This window comes from Alosa alosa, chromosome 20, assembly GCF_017589495.1.
Source record: "Alosa alosa isolate M-15738 ecotype Scorff River chromosome 20, AALO_Geno_1.1, whole genome shotgun sequence".
Classification (NCBI taxonomy): domain Eukaryota; kingdom Metazoa; phylum Chordata; class Actinopteri; order Clupeiformes; family Clupeidae; genus Alosa; species Alosa alosa.
Window position 1 is genome coordinate 16,277,088 of NC_063208.1, and position 23,415 is coordinate 16,300,502.

The window sequence follows — 23,415 nt, forward strand, 5'->3', positions numbered from 1 at the left end:
ATCATCTATTAGAACCTCATCTGCTATAACGAGTGGCTAAAATTATTAATAAAACATGTTTGGGACAAAAACGATAATATCAGCTTTCTCATGTTAAGCATTATTGTTCTTTACAGGACTAAAACAATGATTTATCATTTTACAAAAGAATTGAAAGATCCCCATTTATCTCTTGGTACCGGCCTGGTCTTCTTCTATTACATCGCAGTCAGATGGTCCACTGATTGTTTTCACCCCTGCTTTTCTATTTTTCTGCCCCCACATTACCAGCCCCGTAATGTTATTTAATCGTGGACAAGTATTTTAAACTACAGAGAAAAGCAATTATGCTAATCGCTCCTCGGCGCTCATCAATCATCCACAACAGCGCTGTCGATGTTCTGGAGTGAGATCCGCCCGTCGTTTCTCGCGGGCAGGTGTTCCGGAGAGGGAGAGCGGAACACACCCTCATTAATTTGAGCGAGACCCCGGGGCTGCTCACTTGTCTGAGTCTGGAGGTCTCCCCGAGCAAGTACGTCCTTCAGCTGAGGATATCAAGAGTCATATATTTCTACTGGAAATGATCACATTCGGTTGCTAAAGGGAGGTGTAGGCTACTATTTGAGTTTTCTTTAAAAACATTTTTTTTTAGCTTTTTCGCTCTGTCTATAAGAATTGATGCTTTTAAAGTAGAAATAAGTAGACAAGTGTATGACTTGTTTGCACCCGTGATAGTTTAGGCTATGTACAACTTCCAGATTTTTTTTTTTCAAGTGGGTGTTGAAAAGATGCCTGGAGCTTTAAAGGACAGTTTGTGACGTCACGGGGATGGATGTTTAAAACAACGTGCATCTGGGCTGACGTTTTGTTATGCATTTTTTCTACTGTACAACATGTTTATTCAAGTCCACGGTGTGTTCGAAGAGGAGTTAACAGTTTATATGCGATAGATAATACATTGTTAACGATTTCTCTGAACGCAAAAACATATCTGAGGCTGATCGGATCCTTGCTTTTGCCTCACTCCTGGAGCTTTGTGCATCCAGTAAAGGACTACTTATACCGATGAACGTATGTCAGCCGGCACAACTTTGGCGTGGGACTGAGCCATAACCTCTGTCTTGGACCATGTCATATTCACAGTTTGGCTATTCATACACAACTACACCGCAGGTGAGTGTTCTCCATCTAAAAGTATAAATATCAGTAGGCTATCAGTATGTCATTACTAAGCATGTGCAGCAGCCTCAACTTTTTCCTTATACGCTTGGCAAGTTAAAACTAATTATCCAATTAGGCTATTAGTTGAATTTCTTTACTGTCATCAACGCTGATCTCACCTGTTTACTGTTACCATAGCTGCTGGTGGCCACCAATACCCTGAGCACCTATTGCGAGTCCAGCGGTAGGTCCCTGATGGAGCCTAGTCTGGCGACTTCCCCGCAGAGCTCGCTGTACTGTCCCGTGTACGAAAGCAGGCTTCTGGCCTCGGCTCGACACGACTTAAACCCTGCCACCGCCATTGGGGTGTACGGGAGTCCTTACAGCAAAAGCCAGGGTTACGGGACGTACACATCATGTGGAAGCGACGCCACTGCCCTGTATTCCCTGGTAAGACTTGTGTGGTGCCCCATGAACATTATTCATGAACATTATTTCAGCAATGACAAGCACATTCAGACAAAAAAATAACTTTTCAAGTAGAGGTTGTTTCGGTGTTTCTTCTATCTATCTATCTATCTATCTATCTATCTATCACTTTATCATTTAGCTAGCATATTAAGCCAATAGGTGACACTGAAGGAACAGATAGTCTACATAGTATTTCTTTGTCTATTATTTTGATCAAACTAGAATGTATTGTGTTGTAGGGAAAACTGGATGGAAAAGAGGCAGCAACAGCACATTCAGGTGTTGCGCAAAGTGCGTATTATCAATATGACCACACCTTTGGACAGTATCAGTACGACAGGTAAAACTTTTCTACGGTCTGTGCCAATGTTTCATACTGCCATTGTAAAGTTGTGTGCCACTGTGAAGATTTGCGTTTAGCCTATATCATATGGATAAAGCTTAACAATGCTCTAAATACTGTCTGTTAAGATATGCATCTGTGGACGTGGCCACAAGGAGGAAGAACGCTACCCGAGAGACTACAAGCACTCTGAAAGCCTGGCTGCAGGAGCACAAGAAGAACCCTTATCCCACCAAGGGAGAGAAGATCATGCTGGCCATCATCACGAGGATGACCCTTACCCAAGTGTCCACCTGGTTCGCCAACGCGCGCAGGAGACTGAAGAAGGAGAACAAGATGACCTGGTCCCCGCGCACGAAGAACTCCGACGACAAAGGCTGTGATGACGACAGTGACGACGCAGAGGGATCGCAACCGGAACCAATCAAATCCGTGAAGGAATTCAATGGTTTGTGTTAACTAACTTTGATAATGGGATCAACAGGTGCTCTTATAATATGTATTTTAAATGGAAGCTGTTCCTTTATTAAGTTAATAATTGTCATGTCTCGATTGTAAAGGCTGTAGGCTTTGCATTTAGGTCCTTGTTGTGTCATTAAACTTCCCATTTAGTTTAGAAACGTCAACAATTTGACCATGAAACAAATTGGGCTGGGCGTATTCTTAAATCATGCCATTTTCGTTATTTTCAGATAATCGGATCGGGGTGGACACCGACCTTGCACAAAGTGATTTGGAAGACTTTGATCTCACCGAGTCGGATGGCTCCGAGTGCGAGCCCAAACGTCAATTTCACGTGATCACCCACTCTCAGGGACGTTCAAATGATCGTATTGAAGAGGCGCCAGCAAGTGCGTCCATGCCTGAATCCTTTGATGGAAACGATGGCTTTCATAAAGACTGTGCCAGATCACTCGCACAAGCCAGCGAAACAACAAAGCTATTCTATCAACAAGACCAGCCAAGATCAGAGCCCAAACCTAAAATCTGGTCCCTGGCACAGACAGCCATTTCTTTAAACCAAACAGAGTACCCATCTTGTATGCACAGATGCCAACCGACCAATCCTCCTTCTCCAGGTGGTCCTCCAGTCCTGGGTGTGGCAGATAGACCGCAGGACTCCCCTGTCGCTACACTCAGGAACTGGGTCGACGGTGTCTTTCACGATCCTTTATTTCGACAGAGCACTTTGAATCAGACTTCATCACACTCCAGCTTGTGGAGTGGAACAGGTCTTGCACAGGATAGTTCACTCGGGAACGTTACTGCTACACAGCTCACTTAAAGAAAATAACAACTTGTTTCCCTTTTTGTAAAGATGCGGCTTTGTGTTGTCTATTAGGCCTATAGGCCTACATCGTGACTGAAAGGTTCCTGACTCTGCAGAAATATGAACAATTATCGTTTGAAGAGACAAAATTAAGGATGAGGATAAGTTTTGGATAAGAGTTTACCAAGATTTTTTATTGTGCTTCCTTTGCTTTGCAGGACACGTTCTCACTTTTTGATTGGAGGCATGTGGACACAGACTCCCAAATGTAAAACGTGTATTGTTTCCCTGCCATCATTGCTGTAGTACACAAGAGCACACATGTTACAAACATTGCGTCTTGTTAACAGATCACTGAAATAAAAGGTCGCTGAGAAGAAAAAAACTTGTAGGTCTAATGTGTGATTGAATTGTTGGTCGCTGTCCTTGGTGCTGAAACATACACAATTCCACATTGACACAAAGTTGTGTACGTATGTTGCAAGCGATCTCTCTCTCTCTCTCCCACACACACACACACACACACACACACACACATTCTCTCTCTCTCTCTCTCTCTCTCTCTCTCTCTCTCTCACACACACACACACACACGAGAGAGAGGGGAGTGTGTGTTTGTTACTGAACGCAAGTTTGGGACGTACGTGCAGGGCCACAAGCCAGATAGAGGGAGACTTTCAAACCCCGCTCGTGTGTTTATTGGAATATTGGAGGAGGTTGGGATCACTCAACCATGCTAAATGTAAATACACATAGGAGAGTGCTGCTAAATTGTTAAATCAACGGCACTTTTACACAGACCCCAAATGAAACCGTACTCAGTCAAGCGTTGCTTTTCATTAAGTGATTCTGATTGTGTCAACAAGGGAGCTGCACCGTGGAGATCGACTACACACTCCCCGAGTCTTGAGCGAGCCCCATAGCCTCCATTAATAGGGCAGAGTTAAAGGATATGGCCTGCCGACGATCTACAAACCTAATAGGTTTATCGACTGTAGTAATTCCCCGCAGACCTTTCTCGCCCTAGGAGATGTAATGTATTTTGACGAAACACATACAAGGACGAACTGCCTCAGAAACATTTAGAAAAAACTGGCTGTATTGAAGTTACTAACCCCTAAGGCAAGCCGTCTAAGACATAGAATTTTGTATTATCACACCTTTTTGGTAAAGTACACTGTTCAGATGGTTGTTATTCTTAAATAGCCTGAATGGTTTATAGGTAAGACGATAATATTTAGAGGGGATTTAGATAGAGGAGACGCATTTAAACTATTATGCACAAATTAAACTGTTAATTTCTTACATACAATACCGTTATGAAACACAATAGATAAAGATACAACAAATTATCCCTCAAAATGTAAATAATCGTGCAATTGCAATTGAAAATTGCACAAATTCACCTGAGTAGCTTTTTGATAATGGTGCTCAACTGCACGTGAAAGGATAAAAATGGATTTTTGTGTCTTTTGCGGACTTGGTTTATTCTCTAAAGCCTTAATTATTTACTTTAACTTCTCGGAATTGAAAGACTTTCCGCCTAAAAGAAAGACTGTCTGAGGGAATAGGGGGCACACACGGGATAGGGATAGACAATATTTTTCCTTTCGTTTATTTCTATTTACCCATTTATTTATTTATTTATTTATTTTTAAGTTAGAGGCTTAGGATGTTAAAGTATTTATTAGAACAGAGCAGGGATCTGCCACTGCCTTGTATGGAATTAACTATTTCAAGGTGAATAATTCAAGACGAATTCAGCCGAGAATTCCATTCTTTTTCTGCTTTATAAATAAGTTACGTTTAAGATAATAAATAATGACATCCAGCTTTTTCTACCGTAAACTTTACTTTCTTCTACACAATGAGGTGAGAAGTGAGTCGAGCTCGATCTGGGTGTGTGATACAACTTTACAGCTGCTATAAATGCTGCGTTAGGCTACAACAGTTTGCCCTATGGTCTTTGTATTGTTATATTATTTTGCCCGTGTCCCTAACCAACATTCTGCTCTAGGAAGGAAGGCAATATACACAATAAAACATGGAAACAGTAAGAAACAATGTTTTAAGACAGCCCACAGTCGATGAGTCTTTAGCAATTTTTTACATGTCACGGCAATCTGTGACACAGGACCTCTAGTGAAAACCAGAATGAAAAAAGCCTACCATCACAGCTTATCCTACAATAAAAATGAGTGCCCCTTGAATCACTTATTTCCCCTGACTGTCACCCTGAACATGCAGCACAGAGGTCTTGTCTGGGAGCACGAACACGATATTTACAGGCTTGCTAACACGTCTGGCTGTTCCACCAGCCATGTAATGCCATTATGTCCAGTTTGTTAGTCTACATTCAGGGTAAGTTACTTAAATCTGTTCTACGTCCCTGTTTCGCACAAATTACAGGGTCTAACACGCAGTCACAACACCCTGGTGCTGACAACATTCGACAACACACACACGTTGGGCCAAGGGCCTACTCTCAGAGATTCTTAACCCTCCTGTTGTGTTCGTTTCATGTTTACTAGTGTTGTGCTCCCTGTCAAAAATGACCGCTGCATTAGGCCTTGTTATAAATCTATAGCACATATATTATCAACTAATGTTGTGATAGACCTTTGTATCAACTTGGGTTCTATTGGATATGACCAGTTTTGAACTTCCATTTGCTATTTGCTCATTGACCTGAGCTCATGCGAGTCAGAAAGGGGAATATTATATTCATAAATATCAGCTGGGAACAGGTTTCGGGGGCTGGCATAGAAGCAAAAAAGGGACGAGGGTGTGTTTGTGTTTTAATGTAGCCTACAGAAGCACAGACACAGTCCATATGATCAATAAGTAGCCTATGTGCCTGGACTCAATTTTATGCACTGACCATTTTCTCACCCATTCAATTCTAATGGCTGGTCATTTTTGACCGGGAATACACAGGTTCTAAAGTTAAATAAAACACTCAAATTGTTATGTGTTCAATATGTTAAAAAAAAATGTGTGTTCAGATGCCCTGTGTTAACAAAGTCATGGAGCCTCATGGTAGCCAGAATAAGTTAACAATATTTTTGAGAGAATTGAAAAGAATTGTCAATCGGTCACACTTGACCGCGAACACAACAGGAGGGTTAAGCTAATCGACATTAGTTTAGCCGTTCTTTATGTCACAAAACAATATGCTACAATACTTTTGCCTGTACGAGCAAATTTGCTCATAAAATTTCTGACTGAATGCTTCAGCACGGGATGGACCATGCGAGGATAAGATTCGTGTTCGATGTGTCGTATTCTAGTTGACATCATATCGGTTAGGCCTAGCAGATTTACATTAGATCACATCACATTTTTTCAACTATTGTATTGTTTTATTCTGTAAGTTGGTCAAAAGCGTCTGCTAAATTCCATAACCATAGCATTAAGTTGTAGGCCTGTTATTGATGCCCAAGGCCTCGAGTCTAGATTTTTTTTCGCACACCAACGTTTTGTGGGCAATGGTATTTCGGTTTCAATCTCTCATTCGCATACGCACATCTGCAGAAGACACAAGCTCCGGTTGCACGGGCACGCGCTCTCATGCACATGCACACACATGCGCGCGCGCGTGCGCGTCTTTTCCGTCTTCATCTAAGTGTGGAAACTCTCGGACCCACCTGTCACAGTGTGTCTGTTTCCACAGGAACTGCGGGCCAGCCAGCTGTCTGAGTAGAGAGACATGACATGGTCTCATAGGTAAAGGTCAGAACTAGTACATGGGACTCAGAAGAGGGCAACGTCGGTAATTAGTTCCAGTGAGCGCTAACACATCACAGCCTTAAGTTGCGAAATGTGACAGGCCAGCGGGGTAATTAGAGATAAGAACATGTCATTGCGTGCATGCGTGGGCGTGTGTGTCAGCGTGCGAGGAAAGAAGTGTGTGTGCGCGTGTGTTTTATTGTGGGTGCGATGCAGTGACCACTGAAGTCTGCTTACAACAGAAGTCACATATTCCGATGTTGGTACTTGACGGAAAGTTTTCATCAAAGTTGAGATGCAGCGAACTGTTAAATAAAAAAAAATCTCTAGAGTAGTAAGCTAGTTCTTCGACACACACACCCAAAACATGTAGCATATGCCTAATTGACACAATATGCATACAACAACATTTTACATAAAAAACAAAACGTATCCTGCAACAGCTAGAATGCAACATACAGTCTAATGCAACATAATAGTAAATCAACCACGTAACCCTGCCATGGTCTATGTTTTCATGTCAATGAATAATAGAAAAGCCTCGCTTTTTATTCCGCGGAATTCATATGCTCAGTTTCACTTCAAGATTTCGCTTCGAGCAATGTTTGAATTAACCGACCACCTGCAATGTAGCCTACTTCTCTTTTCGGGGTAGTGGAGAGGGGGTCGACCAAAGACCACCATTTCTAACAATTGATGCAGCCTCTCTTTCTACCATATCGCTGGACAGAACATACAGTGTATGAGGGTTAATGAGAGTCGGGCTGTCTTTCTCATTCTGTCACCGCTCCCAATTATAACGGCATGGCTGCGCTTCCCTCAACCTGAAACCTTTCAGCTAGAAAACCTGGTTCCACTCCACGCACCACCAGAGACCTCAGTGCCTGCGGACCGCACATGGGCCAATTTGGCACGGTCAAGCCAACAGAGAATTCTCCTGATGAAATATATATATGATCTTACGCATGTATTGTTCCACCTTCGTGGTCCTTATCAGACTAAATCCCCATTGGTGTTATCCCGACTTTAGCGTGAGCAGACTAGACAGACTGCTGCTTGGCGATGCGATTTATAATTCAGATTCTCTTCTCTGTGTTGTTTACATGGTTGTCATTCACATGTTCCAGGAAAGCCCAAAGTTCGGTCATGGATAGATAATCTTATGGCATCATGATTTGTTTTACATAAATCCATTGAAGGCCTGCTTGTAATTTAAGTCAGCCTGCAGGTCCACAGAGTGAACCACAGCATGCTATACGTGGGTGCACATGGTTTGTTTTTGTCTCCGTCTGTGTGGGTCAGGTAAAGGCTATTCATAGTAGGTATTGGTTTGGCACATAGGCCTAAACACAAAGATCCACTTTTAAAATGATAATGTCCTTAAAATGTTTTGAATTCTAGACTGAATAGCTGCCACTTGGAAAATCAAAATAATAAGAAATGTATTTCATTTCATTCCTGCAAAATAGGGCCTTTTAAAGGATTACCTATTTTGCAGAGACAAATGATCTACCACTCAGGCTTGTTTTAGCAAATATCATGAGACCAAGACAATATGGAAAGCATCTGCTGTTAAAATGAAATGAATAAATGGACATGGTCACAATAAATGAGACTGCTGATAAACATTTAATTAATGGGCACCTTTAATCTAACTGGTTACACACCATGTTTCAGGAAGAGTTAAATTAAACTCATTTTGTGAAAAAGCAATTGCACATCTACTGAATAAGGGCATAAAACCAAAGAATACGAATTCCTGTGCCTGACCTGTGAAAGGGGGGTGTTTAGTTGTATGAGTCAACACTGACCTCTACCTGTGAACACAGGATATTGCATTACAGAAAACACCCTTCTTGATTTGAGGAAATTCTCTCACAATAAGTTATTAAGAGGCTGCACTGGTATTTCTCAATCTTGCAAGCACTGGTTGAATAAAAAAAACTGAAATCCTGTTTAAACACCTTACCAGTGGGAAGACTAGGTTCTAAAACTTGAGAGCTATGTCATAGTGATTCATAGAGACACTGTAATCTTTGGGTGTAACTCAAACATTAATGTCATAGAGGAGGTATCATTGGAGAATAAAAGTAAGCTTTTGAGTTGATTTATGTTTATTGTATAGGACAAGAAATCTAATGGACAAGTACAATGCATCTGTTTAATTTAAACAGGTAAATAACTTATTACTCTGAGACAAAAAACTACAGAGGAATGAACATTACTTCAGTGATGTCCCTTCTGCTTGAACTGCAGTCCACAATAACCGCACGTGCCCACTTTTGTTGTTTTGTCCTGAACGTAAAGGCAAGGAATCAATGTTAGGGTTTTGTCTTTGGTCTACACCTTCAAGAGTCCACAAGAAAATCTTAGGCAGACAGGTAAGTGTGCATGTGCGTGTACCTACGTACACACGTACACACACACACACACACACACACACACACACACACACACACACACACACACACACACACACAGCTTGCACACACAAACAATATACTAGGACAATGATGTGTGTAAGTAGTCTGTAAATAATGTGGTGATACCAAAGACTATAGAAGCCCCTTAAGAACCCTAGAAGGCTTCTATACTCTTTGGTGATATACACCAAGTTCTGTCAGATTCCAACCAGGAGATAATTACCAAATTGATGTAGACTTTGGGGTGTCCCAGCGCGCCGCCACCACCATCACAAGACACAACCCTTGCTTCAACATCAGTCACAGGTTCTTCTGCCACCAGGTTGATGGCGAAGTTTTTGTTCACCTACCAGAGCAATGTCCGACAACAAATAAGTAACTATAACTGATAAGCTAAAGTCAGAAATACAAGGAACAGGTTGTGAAATACTTGCCTCTTTCACTCTGCCAACAAATCTGGCTCTTCGTATGTCATTTTCATCATACACCTGCAATGTGACAACATCTTGGTCACTAAAGCATACATGGGAAACAAACAACACCTAATCACTAGCAAATCTAGCTGACAAATAAATGTTCACGTTAAGTAAAACGTTATAACTACTGGGCAGTGACGTTGTTATATTAGAGTTTTAGCGATAGCAACTGTTTTGATGGTGACTTCACAACGTTACATGGATCGACAACGCGGAGCTCAGCTAACGTTGATATCGATATACGATATTTGGCAGCGTGTCTCACTCAGTGCATCGTTAAACCCCTACATCTACTGTAACGACAGATTCCAAGCAAACCAGCTGAAAACTTACTTAGCATTGCTAACTTATGTTATAACTAGCTAGCAAACGAGCATTAGCTTTATCGATAGTCATGTAGGTTATTATATGCATACGTTACCTGTCCGGTGTGAGTGATTTCCTCTCCATGCTTTGAAACTTCTACGCCATAACGACTTACAGGAACGGCAGACAATCTTAACGGAGAGAGCAAAACCTTTGCAGTCTTACTGAAGGACAGACCTCTGATAGCAACAGACGCCATGTTTTCAGAACGCTACCCGAAATGCTCTGCGTCTGCGAGCATGGAAGGGACTTCCACTTCTGATCCGGATGGGGGAAAAAAATAGATTTTACATTTGAATGTCATACACAATGCAACACATATGAAACCTCTTAGAATATATTGTTTTGATGTCGCTTTGTTCCTACCCCCCACCCCCCTTCATAATGTACCTTTATAAATAAAAACGTCATTCTCCTAAGTGTAGAATTTCGCATTAGGACCCTGAAGAAACTTGCCGTTACGTCACACAGGAAGCAAGTTTACCATGACCCGAATGCATGGGTCTTTCACCTCTGAAGTAACCGGATGAGTAGTTGTGTACTGTTTTTACCTGAAATCCATAAGTAAGCAGCTTTTCTTAGGAGTGCTTTGTGCAGGTATGTATGATAAATCATTTTAGATTTCTCTTCTTCTCCCCCCATCCCCTTTTGTTGTCCATTTCTGGAGAATCAAGACTAGCTAAAAGCTAACGTTAGCTGGTAGTAGCTACTGTCTATGGCAAAATGCAGTCAGATGAGCTATTTAGCCAACATTCCGTAGTTAGCCTGTCGGAGTTGCTGCATTAACTGCACCGAGAGCTGACACTTACATTACTTACTTACATTACTTCATCGAAGACAAGTTGGATAGTATGAACAAACGCAACGTGGACATATTGGAGTTTATGTCTCATGGAGTTCAATTAATTTATGGAAGACAAGTTGGATAGTATGAACAACGCTAACGTTATGCAGACATATTGGAGTGTAGGCCAATGTCTCATTGAGTTCATGAAGTGTCTAATGCGAAACAAAATTGTAAGGTTAGCATAAAGAGTCACTATTAAAGTGTATCACCAACAGTGTATCATCAAAATGAATGTGTTGACGTTGTAGTAGTTACCTGCTCAGACATGCTGTAAACAAACGGTCAAATCAAATAATGTTTTGACACTATCAAATAACTGTCACAAATGCTTTAGTCACAAATTCTGCAAATTAACACTCGGTGTAATCACTCTATGTTGTATGTGACTTTTGCAGGTTGCATCACCATGACAGCCCTGTTTCTGCCTCGGTTGGTGAACTCTGTGTCTCATCAGCTAACACAAATGGCAAGGTTTGCTGCTCTTCGACTCCCTCCATCCTTGGGGGCACACAGGAGCTTCATCACCATCACCTCAGCAATTCCACAAATGAAGAGGGTTGTGACCTCTACAGTTGGTGTGTGCTCTAGGATTCGTACGCCTTTGCTTGGACAGTGCCAACAGCTGACATGTGTGCAGCCAGTGTCAGGAATGAAAACAAAAACTGCCCTGAAAAGACGGTGCAAAGACTGCTTCTTTGTCTGGCGAAGGGGAAGGCTGTGTGTGTACTGCAAAACCCACCCAAGACACAAGCAACGGCAAGGATGAAAAGTTAAAGAGCTGTTGCATGATATTGGAGCAGTGCTTTGTTTCTCTCAAAACAAGTGTTTCAACTGTCCTCATCTGTTTTGTAAATAAAATTGCAAATTCATCAATACTTTTCCTGTATCATTGCTGTGTTAACAGAAAACTTAATTGACTTTGGAGCGGACTTTAAATCAGTGCACTGCTTGCTGTGCATACGGTATTGCCTAATCTGAAATGTAGGGTGTAGGGTTTTCAGACATGTATTCTTCTCTACATAAGCTGTTGGCTTTCGCAAATCATTCCAAATATTTAATTTTCATGACCATAAATGGTACTATTTTATGTGCAGACTTCCTTTTTAAAGACTACACATAGGCAGATGTGGACATTCTCTTGGCATATTGGTCATTGCTTATTGGTCATTGCTTATCCAGCAAATGGCAATAAAGCAGTGGGGGCAGCCGTGGCTAGCGCTTCGGACGCTAGCCACGGCTAGCCTCGAGGGTTGCCGGTTCGAACCCCGACCAGTAGGAATGGCTGAAGTGCCCTTGAGCAAGGCACCTAACCCCACACTGCTCCCCGAGCGCCGCTGTTGTACCAGGCAGCTCACTGTGCCGGGATTAGTGTATGCTTCACTGTGTACTGAGTGTGTTTCACTAATTCACGGATTGGGATAAATGCAGAGACCAAATTTCTTGAATTTCCCCTTGGGGATCAATAAAGTATCTATCTATCTAAAGCTCTGTAGTTATCTTCTGAAAGGAGCACACTTAGACATTGCATATTAGCACTGCTGAATATCTTTAAACTAAACATTGGGCTGTTATGGAAGAAAGTTAAGATGTGCCTTGTTCTGTTGTCTGCATGGCATTGCTAAACAACCCCAAGTCCCCTTCAGCAAATTCACTATTTAAGGCTGCAAAGAAAGCTTTGTCACAGGTGTAATTATGACCGCCGCGCAGCGAAGCGGCGGTCATATAGGTTTAGTCAGATTTTTTTTTTGTTTGTTTTTTTTCGCATGTCCAAATTTCCGTCAAGGATTCCCGGGACACTGAAAGACCGGGGTAGACGAAACTTGGTGGGCATGTAACCCCATATGGATGGCATGGAACCATCGTTTTTCGTTTTGATCTGTAGCCCCCCAGCTGGACTGCACCCCCCGAAAGGAGGGTAGGGCAGACACAGTTTTCTGTGAATATCTCGAGAACCGTAAGGTTTAGGAGGACCATTTTTTTTTGTATGTTGATCTCAAGGGGCCATGTCAACCCATTCCATAACCACTCATTTCATGTATAGCGCCACCTAGTTAAACACAAAAAGTAAAATGAGGTGTTGTAATCGCAGGTATCTGTGACCTAACATAGTCAAAACTGCACGAAATTAGAAGTGTAGGATCATTATGACACCCTCTGAATGCACGCCAAGTTTCGTGGAATTCTGTTCATGGGGGGCCATACAATAAATTAATTTATGTTACTATACACCAACTGGCCTGTAGGTGGCCGGAGACAGTTTTCTGTGAATATCTCGAGAACCGTAGGGCCTAGGAGGTCTACCTTTTTTTTGTATGTTGGTCTTAAGGGGGCATGTCAACCCATCCCATTACCACTTATTTCATGTATAGCACCACCTAGTTAAAAATTAAAAAGCAAAAAATGAGGTGTTTTCATCACAATATCTCTGGCTGACATGGTCAAAACTGCACGAAATTGAAAGTGTAGGATCATTATGACACCCTCCGAATGCATGCCAAGTTTTGTGAACTTTCGTTCATGGGGGGCCTTACAATAAAATACTTTATGTATACATTTAGTGACCGTACACCAACAAGGATTCCCGGGACACTGAAAGACCAGGGTACACGAAACTTAGTGGGCATGTAACCCCACATGGATAGCATGGAACCATCGTTTCTTGTTTTGATTTGTAGCCCCCCCGCTGTACTGGACCCCCCGAAAGGAGGGTAGGGCAGACACAGTTTTCTGTGAATATCTTGAGAACCGTAGGGCCTAGGATGACCAATTTTTTTCCGTATGTTTGCCTCCAGGGGTCATGTTAACCCATTCCATGTGCACACATGTGCATAAACAGATACACACGCACACACATACATTCACAGTAATCATACATATGACACATACTCACACAGTAGACATATGTACGCATGCATGCACATGCACAAGCGCACACACACACACACACACACACACACACACACACACACACACACACACACACACACACACACACACACACACACACACACACACACACACATAAACATAAACATGTACACGCACACATGCACACAATTCAAGAATTTCTCAGAATTATGAACAGGCAAGATGGGGGTGGGGTTGTATAAAATTAATTTTACATGTGAAATCTATGAACTAATCATGTTTTGGTACTTGTTGTCTAGCAGATACCAGTGAGAATTGAGTGTGGATAATGCAATTTAGTGAGACAGTTAGAATCATATAGGCCTTTCAGCGTGATTTATTTTTGTGGAAAAAATGTGCTGGACTGGGCGGCGGTCATATTTTGTACCGCTCTGCGGTACATCTAGTTTAAGTCTTTGTTACAGTCAAAGCAAGACTCAACCATCCCTAAGAATTTAGTGCCAGTTTTTTGCCTAGATATCTCCACTTAACAGCAACACATGCAGTTCACGAGGATACTGCAGTGGGATTGTAACTCTTACAATTTGAAGACACTGTGTGTCTCAGAATGACTTATGTGTCTGTCAACTGATAATGCTTTGACCTTTATTTCTGCACTGTCAGAAAGTACCTGAGTTGGATACTCTTATTAAGGTGTCTAAATCCTTAGGCTTGTGGGATCTACCATTCTTTTTACAGAGGGAGGTCTTACGTGTTTCCACATGATGGCGCTAATAACTCATTAAAAAATCCATATAATTGTGTATTTGTAGGTGAGAATGTGTACAGTATTCTCATTTTCAAGTGTTTTTATATTTGGTTTGAATATGGTTCTTTATATGCAAACTTCATATGTAAACTTGTAATACCCTATGTAAAAGAATAAGAACATTATTACTTTTTTTATCATAATTTATGCATTTTGTAGGCTAAATATATAGGCCTATGTATATTAGGCTATTTGTTATCAGCATTCTCCTTGCACAACACACTATATCCTGAATAAAATAAATAAATAAAAAGGGTTTACAAAATGTTTTATATATTTCATTTACAATCAAATAGAATTATGAGGTAACTCGGCATCTCTCAGAACTTAAATCATGCATGAATTTTAATTCCGGACATTTTCAACAAATATAAGAATGGAATATTTTCTTTTACATCAGAATGTTTTCTTTCACACCCTAATAATAATAAGATTATTATTTTGATGCATTTCCTATAGGCTTGATGTTAAGAAAATGTCTACAGAGACATATGCATATACCACTGAAACACCAGCCATTAGAAAACCAGCCCACTCTGTCTGTGCTATAATGGACCAGGTAAGCGAGACTTACTTCTTGGAAGACCACTGTTGCCATGGTAGCTCAGAAAAAAAAGACCGATCTATTTCAGTTGCCTTCTTCAAATTTCAATAATTTCTATTTATGGAACCTGAAGTTCATGCCATTGTTCACACATGCAGACACACACACACACACACACACACACACCCAGCCTATGCCTACTCCCAATGTCCACAATGTCCATACAATGGTTTAGATAGGCATAGTTAAGTGTTTTTTGCATATTATTTGCATTATCCATGCAAATGTTGGTTTTTCTGTCTATTCTGGTCTTTCCTTGTATTACTTTAAATGTGATAAGTAGAACAATCAAATGTATAAGGTGGTATGCATGTAGATGTTGTTTATATAATCCAACTGAAATAATTTCTCATGATTTGAAGATCACAACTGAGACTAACATTGACTAACATTTGATAATAAGGCAGGCTATGTTAAATAAAGGTCCATTCAAAACATCATAGTTGGCCTGGAAAAAAGGAAGAAAAAAAAAAGAGATATGCTATGAGTTTCTGAGGGACTGAGGAATTCACATCATTCAATATTGACTTTAAGTATGTGGACAGCGCAACTATGACAACTGCATGCCCACATTGAGTTGTTTTGTCAATAAGCCAAGACATTTTCAATATCGGTCTTGTTCAAACTAAACAAGTATTTCTTCCCATTGCCTGCATTGACAGCAGAAATGTGCTCTGGACTAATAGTCTGTATTCAGAGACAGGACAATTGTGCCAAAGGCCAAAATATGCCCTATCATTTACATTATAAAGGCTGTGACCACTTGATTTCAAATTGCATCTCGGGAGTCCCTGCCATCGGTAACAAAATCAAGAGGAACATGTTTTTTTAAACTGAGGCAAAATATGAAATTGGATATCATTGGTGGTGGACTTCAGGAGGGGTGGGTGACCGATTCGGGAAAAATTAGGCCATTCGTAGAGCGTGTTGTTTGCTCCAGGCTCGGCCAGATGATCCTTTTCTTTCTCAATAAATGGACAAGCAGATGATCCTGTTCACCATGGAGCATGTCACCAAATCCTATCAGGATGAAGAACTTTATGCTGGCAAGAGCAGATGGCATAGTGCTGGACTTTGATGTCTACCAAGGCAAAGACCCAATTGCGTGCACAAGTTGAGGATGCACAGGGACTGGGTTTGGGAGCCTTGGTCATCACACATTTGGCAAACAATCTAGCACAAAATTCTACTGTGACTCACTGCTACTGTACCTTACTGCAAGCTGTAGACTTGATGCTGGACAGGTAGGTGTACCTGACTGGAACCGTGATGAAAAACAGAATCACGGATGCACAAAGGCAGAAGCTGCCAAATGACAAGACAATGAAGGGGCATGAAAGTCTTCGTGGTGAAGTGGTTTGACAACAGAGATATTGCAGGTTATACACCACACTTAAGACGCAACACTCAGCCCAATGCTTCGCAGCGCTTGATGGGATTCTTGAGGCTGAGGCTGACCATCTCCGGCAGATGATGAGCAGCAATTGTGCGGATGAACACATGCGGCTGGGGCGATCTGATTCTGATCTGTCTGCCTTGCTGCAAAAGGGTCACATGCTGTTCAGGAATCTGAAACTGCATTTTAAATGGGATATATGTGACACACACACACACACACACACACACACACACACACACACATACACACACATATACACTGCTTGCATCATTTCATTGTTTACATTGTTTATAGTTGGTATTTTCTTGGTATTATATTGGTATTTTCTGAATGGATCTCATGTTCAGGAACTTGAAACAAACACCGTCTTGTTTTAAATTTGTTGGGAATACAGTCTTGTTCAGGCACTTAAATGCATGTTTATGTTTTTGTTCATTCCATTGTTGAAATATACTTGAAACACATACAAGCATGCACGCACGAGGACATTATTTAAAACAAACAAAAAAACTACTGTTCAGATGCAATAATTAGTTTGAATAATTATGCTACCGTAATCTAAAATAGCTGGGAGAAATGCATACAAAATCATAGCCTGGGTCTTAGGAGGTTAAAAATAGATAAATGCTAATTTGCATAATTTCAATAAATATAGCTTTAGTTGATCAATGACTGAGCCTCTTCACAGTGTTGAAAATGAAATGACTGAGCCTCTTCACAGTGTTGAAAATGAAAAATGCAACCAACAATAGGGAGCCCTTCATATTTTTCTCATGCATATCCTACAAGACAGGTTTTCATGAATGTTGAGTCATACTTAGACAAAATGTTTCCACAAACCCTTGCTGCCTGTAAATTGCCTGTTGATTTTCCTCTGTTCTCTTATGGGTAGGCTATGGGGTACACACACCTCCCTTTCTTTCTTGGTGTGATGTCAGCACGGGCACTCATCACGCATGCGTGTTACAATCGTGGAGTTTTCAGGAGGCTTTTTGTTTGAGCAGATGAGCAGCAGACCTGGCAGAGTATAGGTAGAACAAACTGTGGGCGCTCAAGGCTGTGTTTTACCTGTAAACCTTTACTGGCAACAACTTTTGCATTGAGTGTTTAGGAAGGTTTAGAGATTGAAAAGCCTAGTTGAAGACCAGCTGCAGACTACGTCGCTGTTCTTTTCTGCGAAAACACGTAGTCTATTAGGTTATGCCCAGGTTTTCAGAATGAGATTTCCGAAAAGAAGACGACACGCTGCGGTAGAAGATGCGTCAGAGATGTCTGCCCGATTCCGAAATCCCTTCGTTCACGAGTTAAAATTTACACTACTGCAAAAAATCAAGGTTAGTGAACACAATCAGTATTATTAAATGTGCTGAACATGCACGTAATCTGCGGTGCATTCCTAGTTCTTTACTTCGCCAGCGCATCAACTGTGCAGTCGTTAAGAGACTGGAAAACTGGTTGGAAAACACTACTAACGTCTACTTACTACTACTACGCCTACTGATTTATTGTAATTTTGTACAATTAGTGGTTTGAAAAAGGGACGAGTAAACCATAAAGCATCATACGTGAGTTTGGAGATGGGCTTGATTTTGGGAACTTTCAGTTTTTCTCTCTACGGCTCTGGACGGAGTAGCTAAATCGAGTCCCTTGTTTAGAAGCAACATGTGAAAGTCATACCGTTCTTCGGCTGTGGGTGCGGATGAGATCAGACGCTATTAATTAGCTGTCATAATATTCTGAGGATGTGACGGAGGGTCAACCCCTCGTAGTTCCTCGTGTTTACACAAGTAGCCTAGCCTACTCCAAGGAATGCATGTGAACACACTTGAACGCTGCACCTCTTTACGTGAATTTAAGTACAACCTAGCCTACTTCCGACTGTGTGGAGTTGGCGTGTGATTCAATTATTCAGTGTTATTTAAGTGTTGACCTATAATCAACTCGTAGATCATGTGCATTTGTTGCATTTATATAGGCTTAATATTGTGAATCCCCCCACCCCCCCCATTCCAGTCTTGTTGCCCTTCCTTACATCCAGCCCATACATCCTTCCTGATTCTATAGGAGTCTTTAGGAAAGCACAGGGTCTGGATCTTCTAATAGACCCCTTCCCTGTCTATGGCATGTTGAGGTTGTAGTGCCATTTCCTTCCACAGGATGTGACCAGCTCTAAGCCAGCAGTGGACTTTTGGCATTGGCATACACAGCCAAGGCAGCTCTCCACTGTTTTATACCAGCTAGGTCACTATTGTTGTCCATTACATAACACCAGACACATAAACACACACACACACACCTGAGTCTGACTGTGCTGCATGGTGGAGCTGAATATAGAGTCAGACAATTGGATAAAAGAGCTGTTGTTGCAAAGCGGCTGCTGCATATTCCTGTTTTGGGCAGTGCTTTAGTGTTTCTGCCTGGGCATTCTGTGTGTTTTTGGTCCTGCTATGTGCTATGGAGGATCCATGTGGGCTCTTACGCATGCTGGCCTACAGGACCCAGGGGAGTGGTGTAAATGGAAGTGAATGTTTATCTGTCTTTTCCCTCTGAACCACTGTTAAAAAAAAAAAAACACTGAGAAATGTTTTATTCTCATTGTCCTCAGACACTGAAGTTTGAATTGCTGTTTGTTTTCAATCCACTGTTATTTCACATAGCTTATACTAATTCACTATGCATACCTTGCTGTGCTTCATTGGTTGGTGTAAAATAAGCTGGAGGCAACAGTTGAAATGTTTTCTCTCCACCCTAGGGCTATTTTTTGACATGCATGCTAACAGGAGGAATGTTGCAGGGGGTCACGTGAGACTCTGCGATGTATGAGAGAGAGAGAGAGAGTTCCTAGATACACGGTGGCATTTCCTGTGGATATACTCCATTATTAAAAAGATCTGCTTAGACCTTGTTAATATATTCAGGAGAACCTGCGAAATAGTGTGTGTGTGTGTGTGTGTGTGTGTGTGTGTGCACGTACACGTGCAGGTAGCCCCTGTGTGTGCCTTATGTACATATAGCCAGTGGTGCTTCCCCAAGAGGTTGACCTAACATGGAAACAAGGGCTTCCAGTTCCATACTGGACTGGTCAATCAATAAATCAACGGCGCTGTTTCATTCCCCCTCATTGATGTCATCGTATGTGCTGTATGGGTGAGAGACGACGGAAGAGACCGGACTCGATTAGTCAATCCATTTAATGTGGCAGTCCCCCATCCCTTCTCTTTGACATCTCACTCTTTCACCTACTGCCCACTGCCCAGTCCCAGATGGCGGTCTCCTCTCTGGGAGTGACGTGGCCTGAATCTGGCTCCCATTTGAATGATTTGTTTATTTATTTGTTTATTTATTTATTTGTTTTATTATTTTATTGCAGTGGATGCGGCTTTTTCCCACGGTGATGACTTAATCTCCTTTACCCGGTGCAGGTGCACCACACCTACCACAACTCCAGGATCGGCCCAGGGAACAAAGCACCTTTCTTTGTGCACGCCTGGATCCTATTACTATCTGTGTATGTGTACGTGCGTACGAGTGTGTGTGTGTATGTGTGTACACTGTGCAAAGTAGGGACTTGTTCTTTTTCGAGAGATCTTGAAAAATTAACCTGAGGAGTGGGGCTTTCCTTGAAATCTTCCCATAGACCCGAGAAGACGCTTTAGATTTGCATTGGGAAAGCAAAGTGGTGCACAAAACATATCAGAGTTTGTGACCTGTATGTCATTCAGAACCTTTCATCAGGTTGTGTTTACAAGGAACAGGACTGTAGTCTGGTTTCTGGACGAGTTCTTTTGTGAAACATTTTTCTTTTTACCTTGGCTTTTCCTTCCTCGTAGGAAGGGCAGAAGGGTTCCTAAAAAATCTCTAGGTCAGACAGGAAGGAAGTCACTCCACGGATCTGATAATTAAATCTGTTCATTCGCTCCGGTTTCTGGAAGGAGGGATTAAAGGGGCCTGTAGCTACACAGCGGTCAGATTTCATGCCGCTAGGAACACGCAACCTATCTGTTGTGGAAAAATGGAGTGGAGGTATGAATAGAATAGAGAAAAGTCTGGAATGCCTTATTTCAATAACAATGATGTCATATTCTGTTTTTCTTTCGTAAGTTCACTGACAGACAATGCAATGCAGTTCTCTAACATCATGATACAGTCACAGCTCTGAATTCACATTGTGTTACATATTGTGTAATGTATATATTATGTGAGGTATTATATAGGGGTATGGGTGTTTCTTTTCTCTTTTTAGCTCTTGAAGCCTCGTTATCTGTGTGTGAAGAAAAATCGTTGAGATTGGAGATCAATGTTGAGGAATTGTCGGAGGGTGGCCAGTCGTTAATGAGCTCTAATTAAAATTCTCCTCGGCCTGGGGCCAGAATCCCCAATCCCCTCCGAATCCCTGCCTTGCATTCATCACTCGGTGTCCGCGGCGTGTGTGTGTGTGTGTGTGCGCCGCTGGATCTCCACGGGTTGGCTCTATCACCCCGGGCTTCAGGGGGGTGTTGAGACATGCGGGGGTGAGGGTCACATCCTCATCTCGGGAAGAGATGGAGAGCTTTATTACAGTGGATGGGTCGTTTGAGGACTCGGCGGACTGGAAGGACAGTTATTGACTAACGGCGTGGGGCTGGGGCTGATCATGTGAGAGCTGAAGATGAATGAAGACATCGGTGGGGAGGGGGGAGGTGGTGGAGAGGAGTGGTACGGAGGGAGGGTAAGGAGCCCTGGAGCTATACTGAGAAGAAGAAAATTCCTTCTCTGGGGGGAGACGCGTGGACACGCCTGGGATGACTAACAGTGTCACAGGCTGCTCAGATGCATACCGCTTTATTGCGTCACTGGTGATGTGAGAGAGAGATAGAGATAGAGATATAGAGATGATAGAGATAGAGATAGAGATGCGGGGAGGGCCCCTGCTTGTTTTTCAGATGATAATGATTAGGCCCGGCCTGGGCGGAAATGCTCAACGCTCTTCTGCCTTCCTGTGAGCTATTTGTGGTTGGCCAGTGGCCAGAGGAAACTCTTCACTATCAACATTAACATCTACTCTGTCCTCACTAAGCCACTATAGCCTAATGGTCACCACCAATGACCATTAGTTCTGGCAAAGTAGGCTAAAACGAAAGCAAGAAATCTGCTTTACGTTTGTACATGTGGGTCATAAAGGGCCGTGGAGGCCAGTCTGTTCTTTCTGTCCATCTCACTTGCCATGTTTTGTGTGGTATGTGATTGTTTAAATAATAGCATTGGTTGGACCTTGCTTAGCTGGTTAAAATACCGACAGGTGCGATGACCATTTACAAGGTCAAGAAGACATTTTTGGCTAGAGGTACTTCAGCAGCTGAGTGCATACCAGTCTAATGGTTAGTGTTTAGTTATGCCTTTGTTCTATGGTATGGGTGAAGATGATTATATATGTTCAGCATAGTCTGCCATCATATATTCCATAAGGAATTTCCACATGTCTGATTTCTCTTCCCTCAGTAAGAAAGGCCCATATGAATGTACATTCACTTTAAGCACATGGGTCATTCCAAGTTCTCCCCTGCTATTAATATTGCAAAGTATCCATTATGCAGTGTGTTTAAGCATGGATATGCCTTCTGATTTCATTTATTATGCAGGTTCGTTTTTAGTCAAATGAATGTTTCAGGAAGAGGGAAATGGTTTCTGGGTGCGTTTGATTCACACTGATTGGGATTTTTCTTTTCTTTTTTTATGTCTACCCAGACCTAAGGAACTATGCATATGTATCCTCTAGTCAGGAGTTAGACTAGAGGATACATACCCTTCCATTCTCCCTTCTCCTCTTGTGCATGCAATAACCCAGTCTGACACCTTTAGTGTAGCTTAGCATAATTCATGGAAAGTGGGTTAGACCAGTTAGCCTATAGTTAGTCTCTTATCTAACATATGTATCCCCTTATCTAACTCTGGGGTAGACAGCAAGTAAGATCATTTCTTCCTAGAAATGGTGTGTTCCTTTAACAGCCTAAGTTATGTTGGATTCACTGCTGTCAACTCCTCACTCAGCTGGTACAGTGCCCAACTCCAGCTTTTAGACCCTTGAATGAGTGACTCAGCTAGTCTTTTTCTCTTCTCTTCTCTTCTCTTCTTGTCTCTCACATGCACATGCTTCTCTGTGGCTCTGTTTGTTGCTTGATATGTTCATGTATTTTTGTGCTAAAAGCCTCTGGGCTCTGCTCTTTATAGGAGCCAGAGTGCAGAAACTGCTGTAGTAGATTAACTGGTTTCGAATGAGGGCGTCTCTGACTCTCGCCAGCTGGAGAGATGGGAGAAAACAGAGCAAGGTGCAGACTGCAGAGCCCCCCTCCCCAAATATCCCCTTACTCCTCCCTCAGCAGATGGGGGATAGGGGCCTGGGGGGATGGTGGTGGTGAGGTTCCTCTGGCGTGTGTGTGGTGGGGTGGGCAGGTGACAGTGCCCCATTGCAGGACACGGGTGCGTGGGTGACCCCCCTGGGCTCATGGGACGTGTCAGACAGCGTGGAGGGGAGAGTAGGGGTGGAGGCCTCCCCCACATCCTTGCTGTGATGGATGGCTTTAACTCATCTAGGCGGTGTTGGGATCGTAAACAGAAATGTCCTGACTGTGACGAATGTCTGCGTATGTCTGGCCTCATCACCACCTATCATCGTAGTCTCTCTCTAATCCTTC

General features: G+C 42.2%; 3 protein-coding genes across 3 annotated transcripts in view; 2 read left to right on the forward strand and 1 right to left on the reverse strand.

Moving 5' to 3' along the window:
* Positions 1–561: 561 nt before the first annotated feature.
* On the forward strand, positions 562–3,603 carry irx4b (iroquois homeobox 4b). The gene is made up of 5 exons (XM_048229835.1): positions 562–1,152; positions 1,339–1,590; positions 1,851–1,951; positions 2,083–2,402; positions 2,647–3,603. The coding sequence occupies exons 1-5, from the start codon at positions 1,108–1,110 to the stop codon at positions 3,237–3,239; spliced, it is 1,311 nt and encodes a 436-aa protein (XP_048085792.1). The 5' UTR covers positions 562–1,107; the 3' UTR covers positions 3,240–3,603.
* Positions 3,604–9,049: 5,446 nt separating this feature from the next.
* ndufs6 (NADH:ubiquinone oxidoreductase subunit S6) lies at positions 9,050–10,458 on the reverse strand. Its single transcript, XM_048229591.1, has 4 exons — positions 10,274–10,458; positions 9,811–9,864; positions 9,600–9,722; positions 9,050–9,248 (listed from the first exon to the last, which is right to left on the reverse strand). The coding sequence occupies exons 1-4, from the start codon at positions 10,415–10,417 to the stop codon at positions 9,180–9,182; spliced, it is 390 nt and encodes a 129-aa protein (XP_048085548.1). The 5' UTR covers positions 10,418–10,458; the 3' UTR covers positions 9,050–9,179.
* Positions 10,459–17,701: 7,243 nt separating this feature from the next.
* Positions 17,702–23,415, forward strand: part of lpcat1 (lysophosphatidylcholine acyltransferase 1) — a 30,783-nt gene continuing 25,069 nt past the window's right edge. The window contains exon 1 of the mRNA XM_048230221.1: positions 17,702–18,078. Within this exon, the coding sequence (XP_048086178.1) occupies positions 17,962–18,078 (117 nt within the window). The 5' untranslated portion in view covers positions 17,702–17,961. The remainder of the gene's footprint in view (positions 18,079–23,415) is intronic.

Coding starts and splice junctions, on each gene's coding strand:
- ndufs6 (XM_048229591.1), bottom strand. CDS start 10,417: ATGGCGTCTGTTGCTATCAGAGGTCTGTCCTTCAGTAAGACTGCAAAG. Junction 9,865..10,273: donor AAATCACTCACACCGGACAG/GTAACGTATGCA, acceptor GTCACATTGCAG/GTGTATGATGAAAATGACAT. Junction 9,249..9,599: donor CCAAAGTCTACATCAATTTG/GTAATTATCTCC, acceptor CTTTACGTTCAG/GACAAAACAACAAAAGTGGG.
- irx4b (XM_048229835.1), top strand. CDS start 1,108: ATGTCATATTCACAGTTTGGCTATTCATACACAACTACACCGCAG. Junction 1,153..1,338: donor CATACACAACTACACCGCAG/GTGAGTGTTCTC, acceptor CTGTTACCATAG/CTGCTGGTGGCCACCAATAC. Junction 1,591..1,850: donor CCACTGCCCTGTATTCCCTG/GTAAGACTTGTG, acceptor ATTGTGTTGTAG/GGAAAACTGGATGGAAAAGA.